The following is a 23,338-nucleotide window of genomic DNA, read 5'->3' as shown; positions in this document are numbered from 1 at the left end:
CAACCACTAAGCCCGAAAAGACACGCTCTCGCCCACTCACAAACGCGCCTTCACCTTCACTTTCGCTCCTGCCTGCCACGGAGCTAATCTCCGCCGTGACTGCAAACGCTGCCAGCACGTCATATAAAAAACTCTTCTCAAGACCCGCGTCTTCTTTTCTTCACGATAACCACCAAACGCTCCATCATCTCTGCAGCTGCATCACTTCAAGTCAAATATACTTCAACCCAGCTCTAATCAGCTCCATCTCCACCCGCAATCCAATTACCGCTATCAACATGTTCGGCTACAAGCTCCTCGCTGTTGCTGCACTGGTCTTTGCTGTCGTCGCTACGGACCGTGAGTACCCTGGTCTACACATTGTACAGCACACAAGTTAACAAGTTTTCCAGCTGTCTGCGCGCCCGCTGCCACTGTGACTGCTACCGTCACCGTCACCGAGTGCGTTCCGCAGCCTGGCGAGCCATCGCATGCGCCACCTCCTGCTGAGTCGGTCCTCTCCTCTGTTCTGAGCAGTGGACTGGTTCCCACTACTACCAGTGTTATCCTGCCTCCCCCCGGTCAGCCAATCCCCACTTCCGAGGCTCCTCCTGCGTCTTCCACGCCCGTAGTTTCAAGCAAGTCCTCTGGTGCTTCCGCCTCTTCAACTGCGTCGATTACTACAACGAAGGTGGTTGCGTCATCCTCAGGTCGCCCTGGTGAGCCCGAGGCAAGCAGCACATCTCCTCCCCCCGAGACTGCTGGCGCCGCTCTTGCAACGCCTGCGGTTGGTATGGGCTCGCTCGTCGCCATGGGCGCCGCAGCGTTGGTTGTCATGGCTTGAGCCATTTGACATGCATTGGTCGTCTTTATGGGAACGGGGCATCATCCTTCGTCAAACTAGTTAGCTGCCGCGTGATATAGCATGTTTGTAGCTTTTCACAAGTCTAATACAAAAGTGGCATGGTCTATGATACAAGAGGAATGCACTTTACACCATCTGTGAAGTTGCTAATGGCCCACGAGCTCTGTGAATAACTACGTCCAGGCTAGTTGTTTCCAGGTCATCTATACTCCCATCTCCAGCACTACGCGCGATATACTCAAAGGTACCAAGTTTCCACCTTGGCAAGCTCTGCAATAGGTTGAACGATGCAGGAGTATGGATTGAATTATCTTTGAAAGATGCTCAAAGTCTATCGCGCGGGGAATCCATTGTTGATGCCAATATACACACTCTCCGTATCCTCCATCCAGTGAATGCTCAAGCGACGCACTATCCCGCTTGTTTGTATCTCGTCCTCAGCTCATCAATCTCCCGCTGGAACTTTTCCATGTCGTCCAGGATATTACTCGAATCACTCCTCCCTTCGCCCTCCTTTCCACTGCTCACATTCTCATCGAGACCCAGCCTTGCTTCGCTCTCCTCGATGGGCGAGTACAAGGCGTGTTCGTTTTCGCTCTTCTCATCCACAGGTGCATATGTTCTCCTCAGCGAGCTCTCGCTAGCCACACTCGATCGCCTCTGCTCTGTACTTGTGCGACGGTATTCTATGCTCGTTCTTCGACTTTCCGTGGGAGAGGAATAGGACATGTGGGGTCTTTGCTGATCAAGGCTCGAGCGGTTTGAATGTCCACGTCTTGGTGGTGGCGGAGGTGGCGGCATGTTGCTTCCTGTGCTTTCTCCGGAGAAGTTTCGATACGTGTTGCGAGTGGATGATATAGATGAGGTGCGGTGCACACTAGGTGCAGGCGAAGAAGGTTGCGACTCTAGAGTACTCCGACGAGATGATGGAGGCTCGGGAACAGACCTCGGCATTCGACCCGAGCTCGACCGCTGTGGCAGCTCGGTGCTCGAAGAGTTCGCGCTTGAGTTGCCTAGGTTCGCAAGCCGTGCGCCATGCCGTGAGGGTGGAGGAGGGGGTGGAGATTTTGCTCCGAACAATGGGTCAAGGGTGTTTGGACCTGGGCTCTGTGGTGCATCGACTGAATGTTGAGAGGATATGGTGAGATTTGAGCTGCTTCGCGATCTGTTGCCTGTAGTCGTAGTCTTGAGCTGACTTTGTCTCCGAGCTAATGGCACGGGCGGAGGCGTCTTCTTTTGTCGAATTGGACCCTCGGAGGGCGTTGATGGCTGACTTGGTGTCGGTCGTGTTGGTGGGGACTGTAGTGGTGTTGTATCCTGTGTGCTGATATGAAGGGACTGAGGCACAGCGACCGGGGTGGGCGGTAGTGGTTTCTGTATATCTGAACTGTCAGTTCGTCTGGTAGGTGGAGAAGTTGCTTGTGCTGGTTCTGTAGCGGCAAAGCTTTCAAACGACACTGTCTGTGGCTGTCTCTGCGTGACCAGCTTCCCGTGCCGATGCTTGGGTGCAGGCGGGGGCTTCTTCTTGCCCTTCTGCACTTCGGACACCAGCCCCATGCTGTCATCCTCGTCAGACCCAGCCAGATCGACAGATGTACGCGGAGATTCCGCGTGTGTCTCTTGTGGGTGCTCGAAGAGCGACTGCCGCGAGATTGACGAGGTATCTGTACTACTGCTAGTCTCGAATTGCGCGCCGGCACCTGGTTGCGATGCGCTCGTAGGCTGCGCAGGCGGACCGGATGGTCGCGGAGTTGGCTTTCCGGTCATGAGTAGGTTCTTGAAGCTTTCCACGTCCAAAGACGCCCTGTTGCTGCCCAACGTTGGTCTTCCCGGATTCGTCCGCTCCTCGTCGCTCTCTCTTTCTTGTGGTTCTAGTGACGCCAGTGTTCTCGAAAACGGATTCGCCGGGACATTGCTCGGAGAGAGGGTCGCGTGAGTGTGGTTCAAGTATGGACTTGGACTCGGGGGTACGTCTGCTACTGCCAGGGCATCTTTCCCGATAACTTGGGCATTCGCTTCGCCCGCGGTGACTGAGCTGTTGGCATAGCCAGCGGGCGTCACGGGCGGCGGCGGGCTCGCAGGAGGACCTTGGCTCGATCGCCGGGCCCTGAGCTCGTTCAGAGTCACATGCTTGTCGTCAAACGGGTAGGGTGGGATGGTCGTGGTGGGAGAGAGTATGCGGACAGACTTCTTTGTCTTGATCGGCGGCGGGGCGGCATCTTCGAGCACTGTAAGACAATTACTCCTTGAATGCCAGTAGACGCAGAAGGGCAAGGCGAGGGAATACCATGGTCGCTGTCCTCCCTACGCGCCTCAGACACGCTGATATCCGTGTTGATGAAGGAAGTCTGCGGGACGGCCGCTGGCTGACGAGGCGCTTGAGAAAGGCGGAAAGGGTTCCCGGACGACATGGCGGGCGTCAAAAACAATGCATTATTCTATGTACATGGAAGAAGCTCGGGCGAAGCGGTGAGATGGTGCAGCGCAAGAAATGCTGCCTTGCTGATGGTCGGCTCTGCGACTTGATCATCGCCGATATGCAGGTGCTGGCGATCCGGCGCGGGACAACGAACAGACCCCACCATCGTACCTCGTACAGCGCTGTTGCCTACCAATGAAGATTCGGATATGCATCCGTCACAATCTCGCCAGCGATATCGATGTTTCACAGACGATCCTGGTGTGATAACTGACTCGGTTCAAAAAATAGGCTCTTCGTGAGAACTGACGTTGGCACAGTCGGCTGAGATCGTGGATCGCCGGTAACGTGGAGTCATCTTTGCAGCGACCAAAGCTATCTACGTCTATCCCCATCTCTATCGCTATGGTACGCTAGTCGATATACACATGCCACCCAGCCTGACAGCCAAACCACTTTCGCGCCAAGTTACCCCCACTCTCTGTTGGTTGACTGAAAGCGACTTTGGCCTTCTCGACATTTAGCCCGTACAGGAAGTCGGATCTTGCGGAATCCAACAGTCTGGTTGCAATGCCGTTCTTTCTGTGCTGATTCGAAGTCCATATACGCGATATACCCAGAGTGGCTGAATCCGAGTCGGTGCTGATAGAAATAGAAGAGCTCTGCGATACGACAGCATCGCCATCTTCCTGTTCGGGTAAACCGGTGGAATTCAAGACTTTGTGGGCTTCCCAAATCCGCTCCGCCAGGCATGCCCCTACGCACTTGTTGCCTCGAATGTATAGATATATCTTGAATCGGTCGACAAGGGGCACGCTTGCTTCACTTTTCACCGAGGACTGCTGTTTCGAACTCGCAGTTCCTCTTTCAGTCGCGTCTGCACATGCCGCCCGGCTGGTCTGTCCCCAAAGCTCGTCGTCTGATATTGGAACAGCCGCAAGCTCAGTATTCACGACCTTCAGCACGTCGCTCGCCCGGTTGCGCAGCGCCAGTGTATCTTTCCGTCCGACCACGGCGATAAAACTCCCATCACCACTCCATATCTGGTTCTTCCTGAAACGCTCAACGACTGACTTGGTGAAGTCCACTCCACCAACGTTCATCGCATGGAATTTCTTGTGTAGCGCCGCGTCCTCGGCATGCGACGGTATGTACTGCATCCCGCATGTCTTGCACGTTTTCCGCGTCTCCGAGGCCAAGTCTAACTGCATCTGCACCATCTGCTTTTTCTTAGGCGCTGGCTTCGGTGAGCTTTGCACATTGTGATCCTGTTCTACCAGGGGTTCTTTGGTGGGCGCCCTAGGCTTGAGTTGCTTTTTGAATATCGAGAAGACCGGTCGCCGTTTCTGAACGGGCGGCGGGGAGCTGCGTGGGACTGGGGACGACGGTGGACTAGACTGAGGCGGTTCGTCTGGGAAGACTGCGGGCGAGTCCTTTGGGCTGGATGGAGGTGGAGTGGAGCTTCCGCGTTCAATGGACGATGCGATGACTGCGGGAGCAGCATCGAGCGATGTCGATTCTGTGGATTTGGTGCATTCTATAGTGGTCTCGACGCGTCTTCGTTTGGTGGGCGGTTCCTCATCGTAGAGTTGGCGCTTTGTTTGTCGCGAGTAGGTTCTCACAACCTTCCTGCACCCGTGTTAGACGTGTAAAAATTCCTCAATATTCTGACTTACTTTGCTCCAAAGGACGACATGAGAGCGCTGTCGCGATGTGAGGCAGGAATCCCGTGCGCTGGACAGCCCACGCGACAAACGCGTTTTAGCGCGATGCGCCACCGTGTCTGTGCGTTTAACAATTACAGTCACTTAATAAAAAAAGAACATCCTAATATCACTTCAAATCTTTTAATTTTTACTCTATTTTTTTTTAGAAATGTTCTTAAATATTATTACCTAATTAGATAGTATCAAAGAGTAAACTACTTCTATCTTTTCTATTAAGTAATCTCTAGAGAATCTAGGTATTAGATAGCTTTTATCTAATCTTTTAGGGTCTTCTAAACAGTGTTTAGGGCCTTCTAAAAAAAGCTATCTATTACAGGTAACAAAGGGTGAATCCTCCTTATGTAAGGGAGGGTCATAATAAAGGAAATAAGGCTTAGGTGCGGGGCACACTAAGTTACGTGATTAGCATCCCGCTAAGGCAAGGCCTTAGGGAGGCCAGCAAGGGCTAGGAGGCTATAGTCCTCCTAAACCTCCCTCCCTGAAGGGAGGCTAGGGAGGATAGGCATTAAACATAATAGGTATAAAGGATAGACAGTTTTTATTATTACACTTATTGTGGTTAACTTAAATAGTTTATCTCTTATACAGATTGTTAACTAGTTATTCTATTGTTTATAGAATTAGTATTGTTATTCTTTAGTTACAATGATAACTCTTTTCCACCTGATTATTCTATACGCTACCTTACGGACTACCGCTTTAGTCTACCTCGCCTTAGTGTTACAAGTAACAAAGTTGAATCCTCCTTATGCAAGGAAAGCCACAGATAAAGGAAAGAAGGCTAAGTGCGGGGCGCACTAAGTCACGTGATATGCTATCACGCTAAGGTCTAACATCCGGGATAGTAGAGTGCCTTAGGATGGCAGGGCCATCACAACCATCCACGGTAGACGGGATAGATAGGATAGCAGGACCTAAGGCAATAAGTATAAGAATGTGTTAGATCTTATTATTACACTCATTGTAGTTAACTTAAATAGTTTATCTCTCACACAGATTGTTAACTAGTTATTCTATCGTTTATGGAATTAGTATTGTTTATCCTTCGGTTACAACGATAACTCTTTTCCACCTAATTATTCTATACGCTACCTCACGGACTATCGCCCAAACCTATCTCGCCTTAGTACGGACCGAGACTAGAGAAGTATAGCTCACCCCCGTGTAACACTTAGTACGGACCGAGCTTAGAGAAGTATAGCCCACCCCCGTGTAACACTGTCCTAATTTCAAATCAGAACAGGTGTGATTTTGAATTAGAATAGATGTGATTTCAAATCAGGACAGGTGTGATTTCGAATCAGAACAGGAGTCATTACAAATATGACTAGACAGTAGGTTGGTAGCTACCTAGGTATGCTGTCCCGATCGTTGTGGTAAACCTCGGTACTCTATGACTTCGAGATCACTAATCGTGTTTTTTGGGACTATTATGGAGAGAAGATTGCGTCACGCGACCGAATAAAGCCGCTCTACCAACACTAAATCTTCGCAGCGTGCCGAAAGGTGGAGATGCGGACGTAGGTGCGGGCTTTCCCTTGCTCCCAAGGTCTTATCCGATGCTTGCATGGAGTTTAACCGGCGTCCGCCCAGAACAAAGGTTAAACGGACTAGGTTATGTCAAAAGTTAGTTTGAGATGCATCTGCAACTCTTAACCTATTGAAGGTTGTGTTGCGAGTCGGGAGTTGGAATTGCAATTCTTAACCTACCTAATTGAAGGGTGGGTTGCGAGTCGAGACCTTGAATTGTGGGGGACCACTACATAAAGGGGAGTGACGAGTTCTCAACAGATCGTCTAGGACTGCGATAGTCTGAGCTTTGTGTAGTATTAAATCGCTAAATTCCTCTCACCATGAACTCACGATACAGAGCAGATACAACATCATCTTCTCCTACTTCTACAAATCTTGAGATTCACAACACAGCAGTAACCCGCCTCCGGCAAATCGCACAACAGACTTCATCCAGCACCATGGGTTCCACCTCACCACCTCGTGAGAGCAGCAAGCTCTTCTCGCCTCTCCGTCTCGGAACTATGAATCTCGAACATCGAGTCATCATGTCGCCGATGACGCGCCTGCGCTGCCCTGGTAGTGTACCCAGTCCGGTCGTCACGGAGTATTATACTCAGAGAGCGACGAAGGGAGGGCTGCTTATTACTGAGGGCATGCATCCGAGTTTTATGGTTTGTCACTCCCACCATTCCGAACGCACAATACATATGAGAATCATTCTTTTGTGATAGATCGGGAAGTACGAAGGCTGACAGTAGCCCAGGGTGGGAGTTACTACGACGCACCAGGCATGTTTGCGCCTGAGCATGTGAGAGGTGTATGTGCAAATCTCCAGCCTTCTCCTCTTTTTCCCGGGACTTTTTAATCATGAGAAATGTCTTTTGATGGAACTCCCGGGATCTACTTTAGCTCTTGAATGTTTACAGAGGATCAGTGCTAAATATGCTATAGTGGAAGAAGGTGACAGATGCTGTGCATGCCAAGGGTGCGTTCATGGCGTGTCAATTGTGGCATGTGAGTTCCTCCTCTCTTGAGTGTCTCAAACTTCAGGATGTTGATCTGAGAATTTGTCAGGTCGGACGTTGTGCAGTCTCGGTCTCGCTTGGCGGCCGCCAGCCATTGAGCTCTTCCGCAACGAACATGGGCTATGTCAACAGGAACACGCGTGGAGGCGTCAAAGTGCCTAGTGAGACGGCCAAGCCGATGACATTGCAGGATATCAAGGACACAGTTGATGACCATGTGCATGCTGCGAGATGCGCTATCGAGGCCGGGTTCGATTGTGTCGAGATTGTAGGTAACAACATCCTCTTCGAAAATAAGACTGGAAGCTGATCAGACGAAGGCGTCAGGCAACGGATATCTGCTCGACCAGTTCCTCAACAGCAACGTCAACCTCCGCACCGATGCCTACGGAGGCAATAAAGAGAACCGAGCTCGGCTCACGCTCGAAATCCTCGATGCGGTAATCGCCGCTGTTGGGGCATCCAGGGTGTCAATCCGAATGAGTCCATGGGGAACGGTCTGGGTGCCATTAGACTCGGACCCGATAGCGAACTACCGGTATGTGCTGAGCGAAGTCGAGAAGCGAGGAATTGCGTACGTATGCCTCACTCATCCGCGGGCCGATCTCCTGCTCGAAGAGAAGACCAAGTGGGAAAATATATACACCGCTATCAAGGAAGGGAAAGTAGCTGCTACAGTCGAAGATCTCCATCTCAGGCACTTCATAGAGGTACTGAAGACGACACCGATACTGGCGAACGGGAACTATGATGGCGAAAATTGCTTCGAGGAGGTGGAAAAGGGTGAGGTGGATGCGATCATGTTTGGGAGATGGTTCATCAGTAACCCGGATCTGGTGGAGAAGATTAGGCTGGGAAAGAGGTTGACGAAGTGGAATATGGCGACGGTTTATGCACCCCATGTTGAGGTTCAGAGTGAGGGGTATACGGATTATCCTTTCGGAGAAGTGGAGGAAGAGCAGGCAGCGAAATGAAAGGTCACTGTCAATTAGTTTCCTGCTTGGGTCGGTGTTGCATTCAAAATTCAACACTCAATATGACCCTGTATTAGAAAGATTTAACAATGACGAAGTTCATACTAAGTATTCAGTATTGAATATTCAGTCAGTGGTGTATTTTGTATCAAAGAACTCTGGACAATTTCTCAACACATATTAAGTACATTAATTTCCTCCATATTGATTCTTCGATGTGAGAATTCTTCAATATTAAGAATATTGAATTGCGAAGTACTCTGGAGCAATAGAATCTTCGCCTAAGCATTTTCGCACACCACATACTGCACACTACATACTGCGAATCAACGTATGTATCCCACTACCAACCTCAATATGCCATAGAGCAATATCAAACGGTACGACGCCACAACCTCTCAACTCTCTAACCTCGATTCTTCTCAATATACCAACTTCTCGCGCGCATATATCCCCGATTCTGTTGGCAGGTCTAGAAAATACAGTGGTATCGGACTAGAAAAGATCGAAACCTAGACAGTCAGTGAGACCGAGGATGTCGGATTGACCGTCGGCAAGACTCAAGAGCTGAAGATGAGGCTGTAGATATAAGGGATCAGGATGCGCTCCGTAAAAAAGATGAACATTCTTAAGGTAGAGATAATCTCGACTCTAATGATGTGGTACATGTGACGTGATTCTCAACAGAGTACTCATACCAATAATACAGGCCGTAGATAATTCCCTCTCATCAGATTACAAGTGCTGGTTAGGCCCACGCTTGTCTTCCTGAATCGTCAGGGTCCATTCACTGACCGTCTTCACTCCGTCTACTATAACTGGCCAGATGAGTTTTGTTGCGGCATCCTTGTGCGCGTCTGAAAAGCCGGCCGTTGCGTCATTCCTGTCATAAGACCATACAGTTAATATGTTGAAAGGCAAGAACAGGGCAGCTGATGTACTTACAGCAATGTTACGTGATATCCACTAGCGCAGGTATCATACACCGTCAGCACTTGCCTTATCGAAGTGGATATTTACAGAAGATGGAAACACTCACAGTTCCCTCGCATATCTTGCTGTGGACTCAACACACGTGTTTGCAGTCATTCCTGCTATTACTAGATGGGTAATCTCGCGCTGGTGTAGCTGATAATCCAAGTCGGTGTTGGCAAATCCACTAGCCACCAAGTCCCTCGTGTTAGCAAGAACAACCTTACCATTTCGCGTCAAGAATCAGGCGCTTTCTTTCTTCCTTCCGTTCATCGTCATACTCTTTCGCAAATAAATTCATTAGAACTCACCTACTGTTCCAATGCTTGCCAACTACCACGTCCTTATTTCCTAACACATCTGGCTCGAGGCCCTCAAAAATCTCCGCACCCCAGCTTCCTTCTTCAAGAGCCTTGGATCCGGCAAACCCTGATGTCGTAGCGTTCATGTGTAGCCACCCTTCATAGTTTCCCTCCCTCCACGTCTGGTGTAATGAGTAGTAGATGGGGATATGGGCCTTGCGGGCCGCACTGACGAGTTCCTTCAAGTGGAATATAGAGTTTGTTGTTGCCAACGATTCACTGAGGAGATGGTTGATTTTACCATCAGAATGGAGGAATTCATTGTAGACGTCGAGGAGGATGACAGCCGTTTTTGGAGAGTTAGAGCTCGAAGGAATAGAAGAAGATATTGCGATATCTTGATGTTATATTTTGTGTTGGCTTACTCGAAATGTTTATACATAAGAAATCTATACGCAAGTCACGCTTGTGCACGTTCTACATTCTAGTCCAAGCGCATAATTTGTAATGCTCGCTGTTACAGCAATTAGTGAACATTAACTAGAGTATAAAAATCTGCAGAGGATTATAAATCCCTCCTCTCTCTGCGGGGTTCGCTAGTATCGGCTTCTACCCCTCTTCTCGTGACATGTCCCGAACATAATCTTGTGACACTGTGGTCTAGGGTGTAGGTCCCAACTACTAAGTCTTTCATTGTCTGATGGCAGTGGCTATACTTTGGTCATATCGGATGGTCATCAGTGAGTGCAGCTATCTCAGGCCGCCAGTCACCAGTCACCACCTCCTAACCGGGAAGGTGCGTCTGCTTCGTGTTGTTTAGCCTGATCCTGCGTCTCGTATCACAACCATGAGTCAACGGCTGTGAAGAAGTCGAACTGCTAAAACTGCAGACAAATTTAACTCTCGTTGCCATCTTGGCTTCATTGCATCCTTCCTCTTTGGCACTATCCATTGGCGCACTGCAACTCAACCAACATGGCCGGACAACCGACACCAACACAGACGAGCGCATCAGTTCCATCACCCATAGTAACAACCTCGCGTCTGATAATCCGCCCTATGCGTCTTAATGATGCCCCAAACACAGCTCTCTATGCAAACGACCCCCTGATCGCCAAATATATGAGGAACACCTTCCCCAACCCATACACACTTTCCAGTGCCGAGCAATGGATCAACATGAACCTCGTACTCCCATATCAACATCATTTCGTCCTCTGTGAGCGGTCGTCTCCAGAAATCGCCATTGGGGGCATCGGCTTGAAACTAGGCATGGATGTGTACGCGCATACCGCCGAAGTTGGTTTCTGGATTGGAAAGCCATTTTGGGGAAGAGGGTACACGACAGAAGCGCTGGAAGCCTTCACAACATGGTCGTTTGAGAGCTACGAGAACAACGGACAGCGATTGACGAAGCTTTACTCCGGCGTGTTTTCTGAGAACGTGGCGAGCATGCGATGCTTTGAAAAGAATGGATATGCGCTCGAGGGTGTACTGAAGGATCATATCGTGAAAAATGGCGAGGTCAGGGATGAGCACATGTTTGGCATGACAAAATCCAACTGGGAGAGAAGGATGAATGAAAGGATCAAGACCTAGAAAGTCAGAATCTGCACCACCAAGAGCAGACCGGGAAAAATCTATAGATTGGATGTATGAATGTTCAAGGCCCCGGCTGAGCGATGTACGCCTGAAGCTGCATGAGTAGCATCTCAACCGGTACGTTGTGTCTTGCTGCCTTGATTACAACACACCTCTCGTCAGCGTACTGGCTGCCTTGTATCAATTCTTGCGCCTTGTCTTCTCCAAGCAAATCTGTTAAGCTGTAGACTGCAACCTTCTTCCCTCGCCAGACGGTGGTATGAAACTCAAGCTCTGGAAACTGCATACGGGATTGTAGACGAGAGATTACAGGACCAGTGTACCAGTGCGGCGAGGGATGGGTAACCTCTAGAGCAGCATGAGGGTCGAGCCTCGCCTCGAAGCTTTTGGTAAAGTAGTTTGACCATTTTTCCACTTCAGTCGTGATCCGATCTGCCTGGTCTTGCAGCTCATCGGCGCGAGTACGAAGCGATCGAAATATGAGCACACAGGAAACGTCTTCTACGCCCTCAATGTCCTCAGTGCGGGGACTTGCGACAGGAATCAAGCGGCCTCTGAATCCAAAATTCCACTTGAGCTTGCTTTCTGCTCTCTTGCGCATAATTTCCAATACGAAATTTGGCATGTCCTCCCTCCAGACCATCTTCTTCAAGTTATGACCACCAAACTTTTCGGTCATGCGTGAGTATAGAGCTCTCTCCCATACCTTCTTCTTGCCCATGTGTTCGGCGACCAGATGCCTCCCAAGGAAGCGAAATGGAGGACCAAGGTGCTTGTTATCCGTGGTAAGCGAGACAGGTAGGAGCCACGGGTCTTTCGTCGTGGGGTGGGGGCGGGCGTGGAGGGATACCAGGAAAGCGGCGGGGAGCACGACGACTGTCGCGCGACAATGGCGAACAGGTGACGCCAACGCGTGGGCTGAACCATCAGATACGTGTGTTTGCTGAATACAGGAATATGCATACCGAATGGATTCATCCATAGCTTTTTCTGGAAAGGCGTAAATTGTGCGAATTTCGGGCGCTCCTTCGTTTGCTCGAAGCGCGATCTTTTGTCCACGACTATCGGATCGAGTAATGGCGATAGTGGGAGTTCTTTGGCTGTTTCGTCCCTACGAAGGCGGAACGTCTGGTGGGCATCTTCGCGGGTAGGGCCGAGGTCGCGGCCCCTCAAGATACGACCGGAGACGTGAGCAGAAGACTGGCGGCATTGAGCCCGCGGGGATAGTCTAATGGGGCTCAAGCATGGTTTCGGGCGACAAGTCCATCTGCCTGGCATCAGGCAAGATAGACGGATGACTGTGTGACTCGTATGAGGTAACGAGACGGTCCTGCGAAAGATTCCAAACCACCCCGTCGGACCTCCGGCTTGGCGCGCCATAGCTTCGTTCACGCGGGGAGCAAGGAGCTACCACAACATCACACATCATGGCTTCTCTTCTACGGCGGGCTACAAGGCCATCAACACTGCAAGGCTTTTACAGACATGGCACGCGATCCATGTCGAGCCAATTCGGCTTCCAACCGCAATGGAGCCCACAGCAACAAGACCAACAGACACCACGAGCAATCTCGCTGCCAATACCCTACGTGACGGAGACCACTGTAAGCCCAGCAACGCTGCTATTTGCTTCCCATCTGACTTCGTAGGGTGGAGGCTGGAAAACTTCCGACATCTTCTCCCGTCTGCTCCAAGAGCGAATCATCTGTCTGAACGGCGAGGTCGACGACTACATGTCCGCCAACGCCGTCGCACAGCTCCTCTTCCTCGAAGCCGATAACCCCGAGAAGCCAATATCCATGTACATCAACTCGCCTGGTGGCAGTGTGAGCGCCGGTCTTGCCATCTACGATACCATGAACTACATTCGCTGTCCGGTCAGCACCATATGCATGGGCATTGCAGCCTCCATGGGGTCCTTGCTACTCGCAGGCGGCGCCGAAGGCCAGCGATACATACTACCACATGCACGAGTCATGATACACCAGCCGAGTGGCGGATACCGCGGCAAGGCAAGCGACATTGCCGACCATGCCAAGGAGATCTTGAGGATTCGGGATAAACTGAACAGGATATACCAGTCCCATGTCACAAAGAAGAGGACATTGGAAGAGATTGAGAAGTACATGGAGCGTGATTACTACATGGACGCGCAGGAGGCGGTGGATTTTGGTATTGTAGACAAGATACTCGAGAAGAGGGAGGCGCCGTCCAAGGACGATGAGAAGAAGTAGGACTCTCGACTGCTCAGCAGCAGACACAAGGTAATGACATGAAACGACTGGAATCAGAACGTGCCTATGACCGATTTCACGCTCCATTGTATTTGCAACAGCCCGTTACCACCACATGCATCACACTATGGAATTGGACGCTGTTCGCTCTGAAGAGCCACTGGCTGTAATTGCTGTGGTTCAAACTAAGATGCCAACAGAACACAAGATAGCTTCTAGCCTCAGGCTGCGCTTTGGCATCCCCTACAATTAAGAGAATGAACTTTTTCGCAGCAACGCCAGCTTAACGTCGAATGTCAACGTCAATACGCTATGCGTATACAACAAACACAACGTGCTTTCAGTAGTTTCGTTGATGCAAATAAATTATTCGAAACTATGAGAGCTCTATAGCTGTTCATATCGTATGTCTGCGAGATAGCCTTGTTCATGCTCAAGCACTTTGAACACACTCGGCCAAGGCACTCCAGCCATCTGTGCACCAGGGTGCTAGCATAATTGCCCTCTGAGCATCTCGTACATCGCCAGTACTTCCCATAGCACCCGCCAAGCCAACAGCACTCAAAGTACCGTTCGGCGGTGCGTTGCGCATCGCAGTTTCCTTTGCAAGTGTACTGGCAAAAACGTCACCTCCAGCAGCGTCAGCAAGCTCACTCCAACCAGTGTGCTTCCAAGGCGCAAGCATGACACTGCGTCGAGCCTCGTCCAGTTCTTGTTCCTCGCCACCCAAACTAACTGAGATGGCTTCAACAACCTTCTCCACCCGTGCAAGCTGCTCGTCACTGAGCTCCTTGTTCGTGCGAAGTCGGTCCAGATCGTCTTTGATGGCTTCCATGGTTTCCAAGTCATCATCAAGCACTGTCATGGCACCGATGAGTGTCAACAAGCCGACATGGCCTTCGTGCTTCTCTATAGCGGCAAAGAGTTGGTCGCGGGCCACTTGCTTCTCGGTCTCTCCACCCTTGGCCCAGAGCACTTCGGCGAGGATGCAAATGATGTCTGGGTTGGCTCCGGTTGCCTCGAGCGACGTTCGGAAATAGGGTATGGCGGCATCAAAGGAGCCGCTGAAGTAGTGTGCTAGACCAGCTGTAAGACGAGCTGATAGCTTACTCTTTATGATATGATCCTTGGACAACACAGACTGGTCTGCATCGCTTTCTACCTCCGAGAGCAGATCCAATGCCGTCTCAGCTTCTTCCACAGCTGAACCATAAGATCCGATGGCGAGGAGATTTCGAGACAGGTCTGTCTTGGCTTGTGCAACACGGGCCAGTGATGTCAGCGACTCTGACTTCTCGTATTCTTGCTCGACGGTCTCGTTTACGGCTTGAAGAGCAGTTACTGCTGCATCGTAGTCGCCGACCCGCTCTAGGAATAGTGCCGCGAGGTGCTTGTGCGAAATGTCGTAAGGTACCTGTATATTGAGCTGTTGGAGCGCGAACAGAGGTTGTATGAGGTTCGTGATGTTGCTAGATGACGAAGGCGAAGAAACAAGGAAGTCGAAAGCCGAGACGGCATATTGGCGCTTGGTCAAGAGCAATGATGACTCTGAGAGCTCGAATGCGTGGGTGAAATGGGAAAGCGCCTCGTTGGAGTCTCCGGTAAGCAATGCAATGATACCTTCGCCCACCCAGGCCAACGAATAGTCGGGATCTTGTGATTGCGCTCGTGAAAAGGCGGTGTGCGCAAGCTCGTGATCATTTTGTAGCAGGTAAAGCGCTCCAAGGTTCGTCCAAGTGTGCACACTGCGTTCGTTCAGATGCAAGGAGCGAACAAAAGCATGTTGCGCGACCTTAGGGTTCAATGTCGTTGTAATGACACCAAGCGAGTTCCAGAACTCAGAATTGCCGGCCTCGAGTTCGATAGCGCGTTTGAAACATCTCATAGCTGCTCGGAGGTATGTCGTTAATTTGAAACCTTCAATGCCTTCCTGCTCTAAGCAGACGTGCGCTCTGTACTCAGTCCATCCTAGGTTGTACCACGCCACAGCTTGTGCGTGTATGTCATGCGCACAACTAGATATTGCTCGCTTTTGTGCAAGTATCGCGGCTTTGAGCACCTTTGCGAGGATAGTGTGTTCGTCTGTGGAAAGTGCAGCTAAAGCATCCTGACCGAGCCCATCGATGTCCTTGTGCTCGTCAAAATCGATCTTCATGTCCGACTTGCTGCGCAGCACCTTCTCGACCAACTCCACAGGGAATTGCTTGAGCTTTTCCTGGACCCAGGTGAACAAACTGCATGCATCACCGACAGCTTTCCAAAGGTTGAAAGCATCCGGTTTGTACTCGGTTATCGTCAGCGCAACCTCGATACCCCGGGTGGCGCTGTTGGCAGCCTCTCCGAAAAAGCCCGTCTCAACGCAATGCCAACCCTTCTCTACAAGCGTCTGTAGGAGTGCTATTGAGACGCCGACTTCTTTCGGTCGAGAGGCTAGTACTGCTTCGTACCCCGCGAGGGCTTCGTCGAACTCACTCAACTCGCGATTGACATTGGCAAGCATGTACTTTGTAAACCATCCCTCTTCATCTGACCTCTTCAACACAACACCATCTGTGGGGTTTTCTGCGTAATTGAACGCGCGTGATGCTGAGTTGTATCGTCCGGAGTTATGATAGCTCTCACCGAGGCCGACATAGGAGTAGTAGTCATCCGGGCTGATGCGTAGCGCGGATAAGAACGACACGATGCTCTTTTGGTACTCTTGCTTGTTCATCTGCACGACACCCAGTGCGGAGAAAGGCCAGCTAACGCCTTTTCTTTTTGAGCCTGGCGTCTGGCGCGCTTTACCAGAGTCCACTACTCGCTGGGAGACAACCTCAACGATGTCCCACTCGCCTTGATTGGCGAAAAGGCGTGCTAAGCGCTCTGCTGCAACAACCTCAGAGGGCGATAACTCAAAAGCCTTCTGAAAGCACTGTCGTGCTCTTTTGCGGTCCTTGTTGTAGTCTTCGTAGAAAATGCCGAGCAGAGTGTACGCTGGAGCATAATTTGAGTTTGCTTTGATCGCCGCAAGTAGCTTCGCGTACGTTCTTTGGCGGTCCTTCCTCGCAGCCTTTGATGGGTCGAGCTCCCATAAACAGACACCTATCCTATAAAGTGTCTGCGCGCGGAGCTCACGGCCTCTTTGCTTGGAGGCATCGAGCTGCGGATAGTCGAGATATCCTTGGAGTCTTTCTAATCCAGTCTTGTAGTCGCCTGCAAGTGCTTGACACCAGGCTGATTCTGCACCTATGCGGCCGTTTGAGGGATCTTGCTGCAGCGCCTTTTCAAGGAATTGGAAAGCTTGCTCGTATTCCTCTTCTTCTTCCAAGACCAGTCCGATGCCGATGAGGGCAGAAGTGAACTGTGGCTTGCGCTTCAAGATGGATTCGAAGATGCCTTTGGCCTCCAGATGGTTTCTTGGAGCCTGGTAATAGACCAGGGCAGTAGCAAGTGTGCTGCTCAAAGCATCGCGCGTCTTTTGGAAGGACAAGTCGGTTTTCTTCGCCTCGGCAACCGCGTACTTGAGGCCTTTTCTTGTCGTTTCGACTGCGCTTTCGTACTCTTCCAAGAACAGGTAGTAGTCTCCGAGCAAGCAATGCGCCAGTGGTGACCTCGCAGCCTCCCCAAGCCCTTCCGTCATCAACACCAAGCAGTCCTCTTGTGATACGGGCACATCTTGGGTAAGAGCTACCCCTCCTTCACTAAGGTCAGGTCCTTCTCTTGAGTCGCCCTCTTCCGTAAGCGGGTATTTTGATATGCCACTGCTCAGCCAGCCAGTGATAACTTTTGATAGGCCTTCATTGGGGAATAGCTCAAGGAATTGCCGCAATGTCGATATGTCGAGATCCAGCAGGTCGTGCGCACTGTCCGCGTGTGACGCCATGACAACAACCCGAATATTTTACCCAGCCAATGGAACGTAGAACGCCGATAGATGCTGCAAAGAAAGGAACTGGAATGAACTACTAAGAGCGTCCGGAAGAGTAAGCGGCGAAAAATCGTGGCAGGTGAGTTGCAGAAGGTCGAGGTTGTTGTTTGTCTTTTGGTAAGGCTGGACCCCAGGATCGGCGCTAGCATGCCGTGCGTCATTGCTTGGTCTTTGGACGCTGCAAGCCCCACCAAAGCTTCCACAGTTCAATGCACTCCTCATGGCTCTTTCATAGCACGAACAACGCCGTACGGACGGCCTGATTCCTACCATCGTTACTTGAACCATCGCCATGTCTACGAAGACCGCTCTCAGGGCCGCAAAGGCTGCTATTGGCGCAAAGGATTGGGAGGAAGCAAAGAACCAGGCGGAGGCTGTACTAGAGAAAGATGCCCAGAACTACTTTGCGTATCTGTTCCTTGGACGCGCCAACGATGGCTTGAGCAAGTTTGATGAAGCAGCGAAGGCCTATTACAATGCGACCAAGATCAAGCCCGACGATCCGCAGGCATGGCTAGGGCTGAGGGGCATGTACGAGGGCCTCAAGGGCGCGAAGGTTGATGAGAACATTGACGTTGGCCTGGAGCTGGCGCAAATCTACATGAACCTGTATGCGCTACAGACACTGCAGATAAAGATGAAATACTAACCAGGTTAGCGACGATGCGTACAAGTCTCAATCCGCCATTGATAAGCTCGTAGACCATGCCCGCGCACATGGCACCAAGACTCAGTATGCACGTGCGCTTAGTACACAACTACCATCCTCACCCGTCTACTCGTACCTTGAAGGCCGCCTGCCGGACCCGTCCAAAACCTACACGCGCATCGCCGAGATCCACGAGACACAAGAAGCTGCAGCAATCAAGCGGCTCATAGAAGAGAGGCGACTCCGCATCGGCGCGACACTGGAAGGCACCACCTCCTCTGTGAAGAACGAGATATATGCTGCTAGCCCGCTAGAGGAAATCTACGAGGAAATCATCAACTGGACAAGAGACGATGAGCTGAGGCGCGAATACGAGGAGAAGCTGCTGGCTAGGGCGTACGATACCTTGATGGTGTTGCCATCAGGAGAGAAAGCAGCCAAGAGAGAGAAGGTCATGAAGCTGGCACACGATATGGTTGTTATCAAGCATCCGAATCTACTGGCTTGGACAATCGAGTTGGAATGGCGGAGCGGCATGGAAGTTGAGGCGTACTAGGTGTCTTCACGAGATTCGGCATAGCAAGGCGTTTTGGTGCATGAACGGGACCGGACCTAGGTGCCTCTGCATGGTTACACATATTTCCATTAAGATAATCTTAAGAATCAATACCAAAACTTAAACACCAAACGCCGCCCATGCTTGCCTCGTTCTCTACGCGTTTGCAGCTCCAGCGACCCTTCTTCGCTCTTCTACACTGAACAGACTTTCGCCTTGCTTGAGCGCATGGATAAGCATCGGCACGCTACTCGCCTTGAAATCTTGCGCTTCACGCACTTTGTCGAGATCATCGGCGAACTCGGCTGCGACTTTGCGCAGGTAGATAGCGCTAAAGTCCTCTTGGGCCTGCTTGCTGGCTTTTGACGCTGCTTTTGGTTGTGGCGCAGGAGCTGGCGCATCTGTCATTGCAACATCCTCATCTGGCTGCGCCTCCGGTGCACTACCAGCCTGAGACTTCCTCTTCTTCTTCTCTTTCTTGGCGGGTGTTGGTGCTGGTGAAGTCTCCTTTTTCAAGTCAGCTCAGACGAACTCTTTTCGACGCGACTATGGTACCTTGGCCTCTTCTTCTACCGCAGCCACTTTTTGGCTCCTTGGGCTCGAGACATCGCTGTCACTTTCGCTCGATGATGAGACTGCTCAATCGTTAGCGCATGCTTCGCCATCTAGTCGATACACGTGTCGCACCTTCGGTCCTCGTTCTTCTCTTCTTCGACCTCTTCTTCTTTTCGACAACGTTTGCTCCTCTTTGCGCCGCCATCTTTGTTGTGCTAAGTAGAGTTGGAAAAAGTTCGAGACGTGAATGATTGTTATCGATAAGGCACGTGCGCCGCTAAATTCAGGGTCCGCCCTTTCCCCAATCCTGAGGTTTCTCTTGGCTCATGAATGTCCTTACAACACCAATGCGAACATCATCGCCTATCGGCCCTTGCCTATCACGTATTCAAAATTTTGAGGGAGGAAAACATGCACACGTAACATTGATTTGCCGCGTGTAGATCATGGAAGAATTGTTCTTGCATTAGGTGCAAGTATCTTCACTCAAACTAACTTGGAAGGACGATACATAGACCTGATCTACAAGCTGTTTTCTATCGCGGCGAGTTCTGCCATAGCACTCTTTACACTCGTCTTCAGCGCCTCACCAACAGGCATGTATGGTCGCCTTGGGTTAAGCCTCTCTTCCGCACCTTCAATACCAGCTGCTTTCGCACTGTACTGGCTGACGGCGTGCTTCGTGGGAGCAATACCAGCCTTGATAGGGCTTTCTGCAAGCGCCGCCTTCCGATGTAGCTCCAATGCTTCTTGCGTCTTGCCGCTAGTGTACAACTCGTAGACCTTCGAGCACACCTTTGGGAAGACGTTACTGAATGCTGAGACGCAACCAGCGCTTCCGACTGCCAGCCCGGCCACGAGCCAATCCGCCTGTCCAGCATACGTAGAAAAGGTATCGCTTGGCAACTCTGCGCAAAGCCTTGTGATTTTCGCTACGCTACCACATGTCAACTTTACACCGACGATCTTCCCTGGGTTTTGTTTGGCAAGTGCAGCGATTGTGACAGAGTCGAGATCTACCCCGTTGCAGATGCCTGGAAAGTTGTATATAACAATGGGCAACTCAGACTTCTGCGCTACCTCATTGTAGAAGGCCATGACAACCTCCTTCGATGTCGCAGGTCCATAGTATGCGGCCGGTAGCAACAGCCCGTAGTTCGCTCCAGCTTCGATAGCGTCGCTGATATTCTCCATCACCTGTGGTACGGAGAAGCTCGAGATTCCCACCATCAGGGGGTAGTTAGGGCCAACAGCTTCTCGGGCGCATTTTATTAACGCTATCTTCTCATCGCGAGTGAGCTGAAATGCTTCAGCGTTCGAGCCAAGAATGACTAGGCCAGTAAGACCTGATTTGGAGAGGTATGTGAAGTACTGCTTTTGTGCTGCGAGGTCCAAGGTTGCGGTGTCGCTTTCCGGGGTGTAGAAGGTTACTGCGGGGCACCAGACTCCTGGAGTTGGGGGAGGAGCCATTATGTTACTAATCGTGGGAACTGGCCTTTGGATATTATATGCTTCCTGGACAGGCTCCGGTGATCTAGGCGGGGTAGTGGGTGTAGACGGGGCCGTAGATTTAATGATGATATCCAGACAGCTTCTTTCCAGGGTTTGGAGCAATTTGACTTGTCAAATGCAGCAGTGTATGAGTGAAATTATATACAACACAAATGAGTTGAGAAGACGCAGGTGTTCATGCAGTATCGGGAGGTATGCCGTGAGCCTTGAATAGCCGCCTGGACGGAACGGTCCGACCGTCCGATTAACGCAACTTCATTTCTTGCATCGAGCCTACCTAGGTATGTTCTTAGCATAATTCACCAATCTAATGATCATGGATCTCAGTGCCATTCTCTTTTATGGTGCTTGAATATGTTAATTTCAGCATGTATTGTGAGGTTCATTCAAGATCGACTGGCCTGCCCCTCACATTCCTCGAACCCCGCTGCTATTTGCGGAAACTGGACAGCTCCCGCCATCCTTGAACTACCACGAGTGTGTAGGATAAATTACCCGAAAGGCCCGGAAAAGCAGTAACAACTAAGAGTAGCGCCAACTTCCAGAACCTGAAGTGGCTACACTACCAAAATGCAGATTCCTCCGTTGAGCCCCCACTACGGAAGATTTTGAATATTGGATCATCTTCCAAAACAGTTGGCCTGGCAGCGTAAGGTTGCCTCACAAGTTTAGATTGGACTCAAAGGTGATAATGATGATAATGATGATGATGGAGAGCAGATTAAAATAGTTCGGACTCTCCAGGAAATGCAACCAGAGCTGGCTTGCGAGCTGCAGTTCCGGACATCAATCATTTTTTGTTGCATCCAGGCGAGAAATCATGCATATTCAAACACGCATAATAGTCTACTCCATTAAAATTGCTCTTAATCAAACTTCATCAACCAAACCCACGCTTAGATCCTGATGCCCTCCAAGATTGGCTTCGCCTCCTCACTCTGCCACCACCCATCCTTGCCTCCAGGGAAGCTAAACTTGTCCATACTCTCGGGCTTCATCTCGACCGAGTAACCAGGATCCATGGGTGTAACATAGTATCCGTTCTCGATTCTCGACGGGTGGAAAAAGTGCTCGTGCAAGTGGTCAACGTACTCGAGTACCGACTTCTTCCCTGAAACAACAACGTAGTCAATGGTAGAAAGATGTTGCGTGTACTCTGGCAGACCGACGCCACCGGAGTGCGGTACAATGGGGACGTTGAATTTGGCAGCCATGAGGAGGACGGCAATGACTTCGTTGACACCACCGAGACGGCAGGCGTCGATCTGGCAAATGTCGATGGCTCCTGAGGCGAGGAATTGCTTGAACATGACGCGGTTTTGGCACATTTCTCCGGTTGCGACACCGATGTTGTAGGGCTTGAGGGCTTCTCTTATGGCCTTGTGGCCAAGGACTGGAGGAGTCAGTCAATATTCGATGTAACACTAGTGAGAAAGATGGAAAATACATACCGTCGTCAGGGCTGGTGGGCTCCTCGATGAACCACGGCTTGAACTCTTTCAACGCCTTCATGTACTCAATTGCCTCTGGTACACTCCACACTTGGTTCGCATCGACCATGAGCACATTGCCCTTGTCGAAACCGATAATCTCTCTGGCGATGCTAAGACGCTGCTTATCTTGCGCAATGTCGCTTCCAACCTTGAGCTTGAAGTGCTTGTATCCCTTCGCCAGTGTCTCCTTGAGGAGGCCACGCATCTTGTCTTCTCCGTAGCCTAACCAACCCGCAGAGGTGGTGTATGCGGGCACGGCTTGGCTGTCAAGGGCTTCTTGGAGTCGCTCCTTCTTACCAGCTTCGGATTTGGTAAGAATCTCCAGCGCCTCCTCGGGAGTGATGGCATCGGTTATGTAACGGAAGTCAATCAAATCGACAATCTGCTGTGGTGTCATATCTGCTACGATACGCCATACAGGCTTGCCAAGCGACTTTGCCCACAGATCCCAGATAGCGTTTACAACGGCACCAAGAGCGAGATGGATGACACCCTTCTCTGGTCCGATCCAGCGGAGTTGAGAGTCATTGACTAGGTGACGCCATGTCTTTCCCCAGTTGGCAACAAGGGAGTCGAGTGTGTGGCCCTTGATGCGGTCCGCGAGATAGGCGATGGCAGTGCACACGATCTCGTTACCACGACCAATTGTGAAGGTCTAGAATGTGTAAGCGAATGAAAACCGAATTGAAATAGAATTTGAGGTAATCCGTCATGAACAGAATGCTTCGCCCAAAGCGTTGAGATGGAGGTATGATAAGAAAGCAATGTAACAAGGTTCTCATCGCCTCATAGTCTATCGTTTTCACTTGTTTTATGATGTCAGATGGAATCTAAACTTACCATACCATGACCCTTGAATTCAGAATCTGTGTGTAAGATGCAGTAAGCCGAGGAGTAATCTCCAGCTGCGTTCATAGCATCGGAACCAGTCTTATCAAGGGATGTCTAGTCGAACGATGTCAGCACTCTCTTCAAAGTATGATCGATCATTAAAACGTACCGGAAACCGCACATCCCTCGTCTCGGCGCCTGTGATTGTAATAACCATT

At 50.7% G+C, this 23,338-nt stretch overlaps 12 protein-coding genes across 12 annotated transcripts; 5 read left to right on the top strand and 7 right to left on the bottom strand.

The window, feature by feature from the left end:
• Positions 1-278: 278 nt before the first annotated feature.
• Positions 279-823, top strand: ACET3X_001060 (uncharacterized protein; the record flags this gene model as incomplete). The annotated part of the gene is made up of 2 exons (XM_069446309.1): positions 279-339; positions 393-823. The coding sequence occupies 2 exons, from the start codon at positions 279-281 to the stop codon at positions 821-823; spliced, it is 492 nt and encodes a 163-aa protein (XP_069311302.1).
• Positions 824-1,255: 432 nt separating this feature from the next.
• ACET3X_001059 (uncharacterized protein) lies at positions 1,256-4,959 on the bottom strand (the record flags this gene model as incomplete). The annotated part of the gene is made up of 4 exons (XM_069446308.1): positions 1,256-3,072; positions 3,272-3,452; positions 3,692-4,892; positions 4,940-4,959. The coding sequence occupies 4 exons, from the start codon at positions 4,957-4,959 to the stop codon at positions 1,256-1,258; spliced, it is 3,219 nt and encodes a 1,072-aa protein (XP_069311301.1).
• Positions 4,960-6,803: 1,844 nt separating this feature from the next.
• ACET3X_001058 (uncharacterized protein) lies at positions 6,804-8,583 on the top strand. Its single transcript, XM_069446307.1, has 5 exons — positions 6,804-7,176; positions 7,269-7,322; positions 7,457-7,519; positions 7,580-7,798; positions 7,851-8,583. Exons 1-5 carry the CDS (start codon positions 6,844-6,846, stop codon positions 8,502-8,504), a joined length of 1,323 nt encoding a protein of 440 aa, XP_069311300.1. The 5' UTR covers positions 6,804-6,843; the 3' UTR covers positions 8,505-8,583.
• A 656-nt stretch (positions 8,584-9,239) lies between these two features.
• ACET3X_001057 (uncharacterized protein) lies at positions 9,240-9,924 on the bottom strand (the record flags this gene model as incomplete). Its single annotated transcript, XM_069446306.1, has 4 exons — positions 9,240-9,387; positions 9,450-9,470; positions 9,544-9,663; positions 9,788-9,924. 4 exons carry the CDS (start codon positions 9,922-9,924, stop codon positions 9,240-9,242), a joined length of 426 nt encoding a protein of 141 aa, XP_069311299.1.
• Positions 9,925-10,753: 829 nt separating this feature from the next.
• ACET3X_001056 (uncharacterized protein) lies at positions 10,754-11,377 on the top strand (the record flags this gene model as incomplete). Its single annotated transcript, XM_069446305.1, has 1 exon — positions 10,754-11,377. One exon carries the CDS (start codon positions 10,754-10,756, stop codon positions 11,375-11,377), a length of 624 nt encoding a protein of 207 aa, XP_069311298.1.
• A 64-nt stretch (positions 11,378-11,441) lies between these two features.
• On the bottom strand, positions 11,442-12,658 carry ACET3X_001055 (uncharacterized protein; the record flags this gene model as incomplete). The annotated part of the gene is made up of 2 exons (XM_069446304.1): positions 11,442-12,298; positions 12,346-12,658. 2 exons carry the CDS (start codon positions 12,656-12,658, stop codon positions 11,442-11,444), a joined length of 1,170 nt encoding a protein of 389 aa, XP_069311297.1.
• Positions 12,659-12,807: 149 nt separating this feature from the next.
• ACET3X_001054 (uncharacterized protein) lies at positions 12,808-13,662 on the top strand (the record flags this gene model as incomplete). The annotated part of the gene is made up of 2 exons (XM_069446303.1): positions 12,808-12,984; positions 13,030-13,662. 2 exons carry the CDS (start codon positions 12,808-12,810, stop codon positions 13,612-13,614), a joined length of 762 nt encoding a protein of 253 aa, XP_069311296.1. The 3' UTR covers positions 13,615-13,662.
• Positions 13,663-14,047: 385 nt separating this feature from the next.
• ACET3X_001053 (uncharacterized protein) lies at positions 14,048-17,479 on the bottom strand (the record flags this gene model as incomplete). Its single annotated transcript, XM_069446302.1, has 1 exon — positions 14,048-17,479. One exon carries the CDS (start codon positions 17,477-17,479, stop codon positions 14,048-14,050), a length of 3,432 nt encoding a protein of 1,143 aa, XP_069311295.1.
• A 337-nt stretch (positions 17,480-17,816) lies between these two features.
• On the top strand, positions 17,817-18,729 carry ACET3X_001052 (uncharacterized protein; the record flags this gene model as incomplete). Its single annotated transcript, XM_069446301.1, has 2 exons — positions 17,817-18,133; positions 18,183-18,729. 2 exons carry the CDS (start codon positions 17,817-17,819, stop codon positions 18,727-18,729), a joined length of 864 nt encoding a protein of 287 aa, XP_069311294.1.
• A 156-nt stretch (positions 18,730-18,885) lies between these two features.
• ACET3X_001051 (uncharacterized protein) lies at positions 18,886-19,489 on the bottom strand (the record flags this gene model as incomplete). The annotated part of the gene is made up of 3 exons (XM_069446299.1): positions 18,886-19,236; positions 19,285-19,364; positions 19,417-19,489. 3 exons carry the CDS (start codon positions 19,487-19,489, stop codon positions 18,886-18,888), a joined length of 504 nt encoding a protein of 167 aa, XP_069311293.1.
• A 214-nt stretch (positions 19,490-19,703) lies between these two features.
• Positions 19,704-20,938, bottom strand: ACET3X_001050 (uncharacterized protein). Its single transcript, XM_069446298.1, has one exon. The coding sequence runs from the start codon at positions 20,752-20,754 to the stop codon at positions 19,807-19,809; it is 948 nt and encodes a 315-aa protein (XP_069311292.1). The 5' UTR covers positions 20,755-20,938; the 3' UTR covers positions 19,704-19,806.
• A 754-nt stretch (positions 20,939-21,692) lies between these two features.
• On the bottom strand, positions 21,693-23,337 carry ACET3X_001049 (uncharacterized protein; the record flags this gene model as incomplete). Its single annotated transcript, XM_069446297.1, has 4 exons — positions 21,693-22,189; positions 22,248-22,944; positions 23,130-23,234; positions 23,290-23,337. 4 exons carry the CDS (start codon positions 23,335-23,337, stop codon positions 21,693-21,695), a joined length of 1,347 nt encoding a protein of 448 aa, XP_069311291.1.
• Between the last annotated feature and the right edge of the window lies 1 nt (position 23,338).

The sequence above is a fragment of the Alternaria dauci genome, chromosome 1, assembly GCF_042100115.1.
Source record: "Alternaria dauci strain A2016 chromosome 1, whole genome shotgun sequence".
Taxonomy (NCBI): Eukaryota; Fungi; Ascomycota; class Dothideomycetes; order Pleosporales; family Pleosporaceae; genus Alternaria; species Alternaria dauci.
Note: the sequence above shows the minus strand (reverse complement) of the source record. Positions and strands in the feature narration are given on the sequence as shown.

What these genes read in the sequence shown, in the direction of transcription:
- ACET3X_001058 (XM_069446307.1), top strand. Translation starts at nt 6,844, where the DNA reads ATGAACTCACGATACAGAGCAGATACAACATCATCTTCTCCTACTTCT. An exon ending in GCATGCATCCGAGTTTTATG is followed by an intron (nt 7,177 to 7,268) that starts GTTTGTCACTCC and finishes ACAGTAGCCCAG; the next exon opens with GGTGGGAGTTACTACGACGC. An exon ending in TGGCGTGTCAATTGTGGCAT is followed by an intron (nt 7,520 to 7,579) that starts GTGAGTTCCTCC and finishes AGAATTTGTCAG; the next exon opens with GTCGGACGTTGTGCAGTCTC.
- ACET3X_001050 (XM_069446298.1), bottom strand. Translation starts at nt 20,754, where the DNA reads ATGGCTCCTCCCCCAACTCCAGGAGTCTGGTGCCCCGCAGTAACCTTC.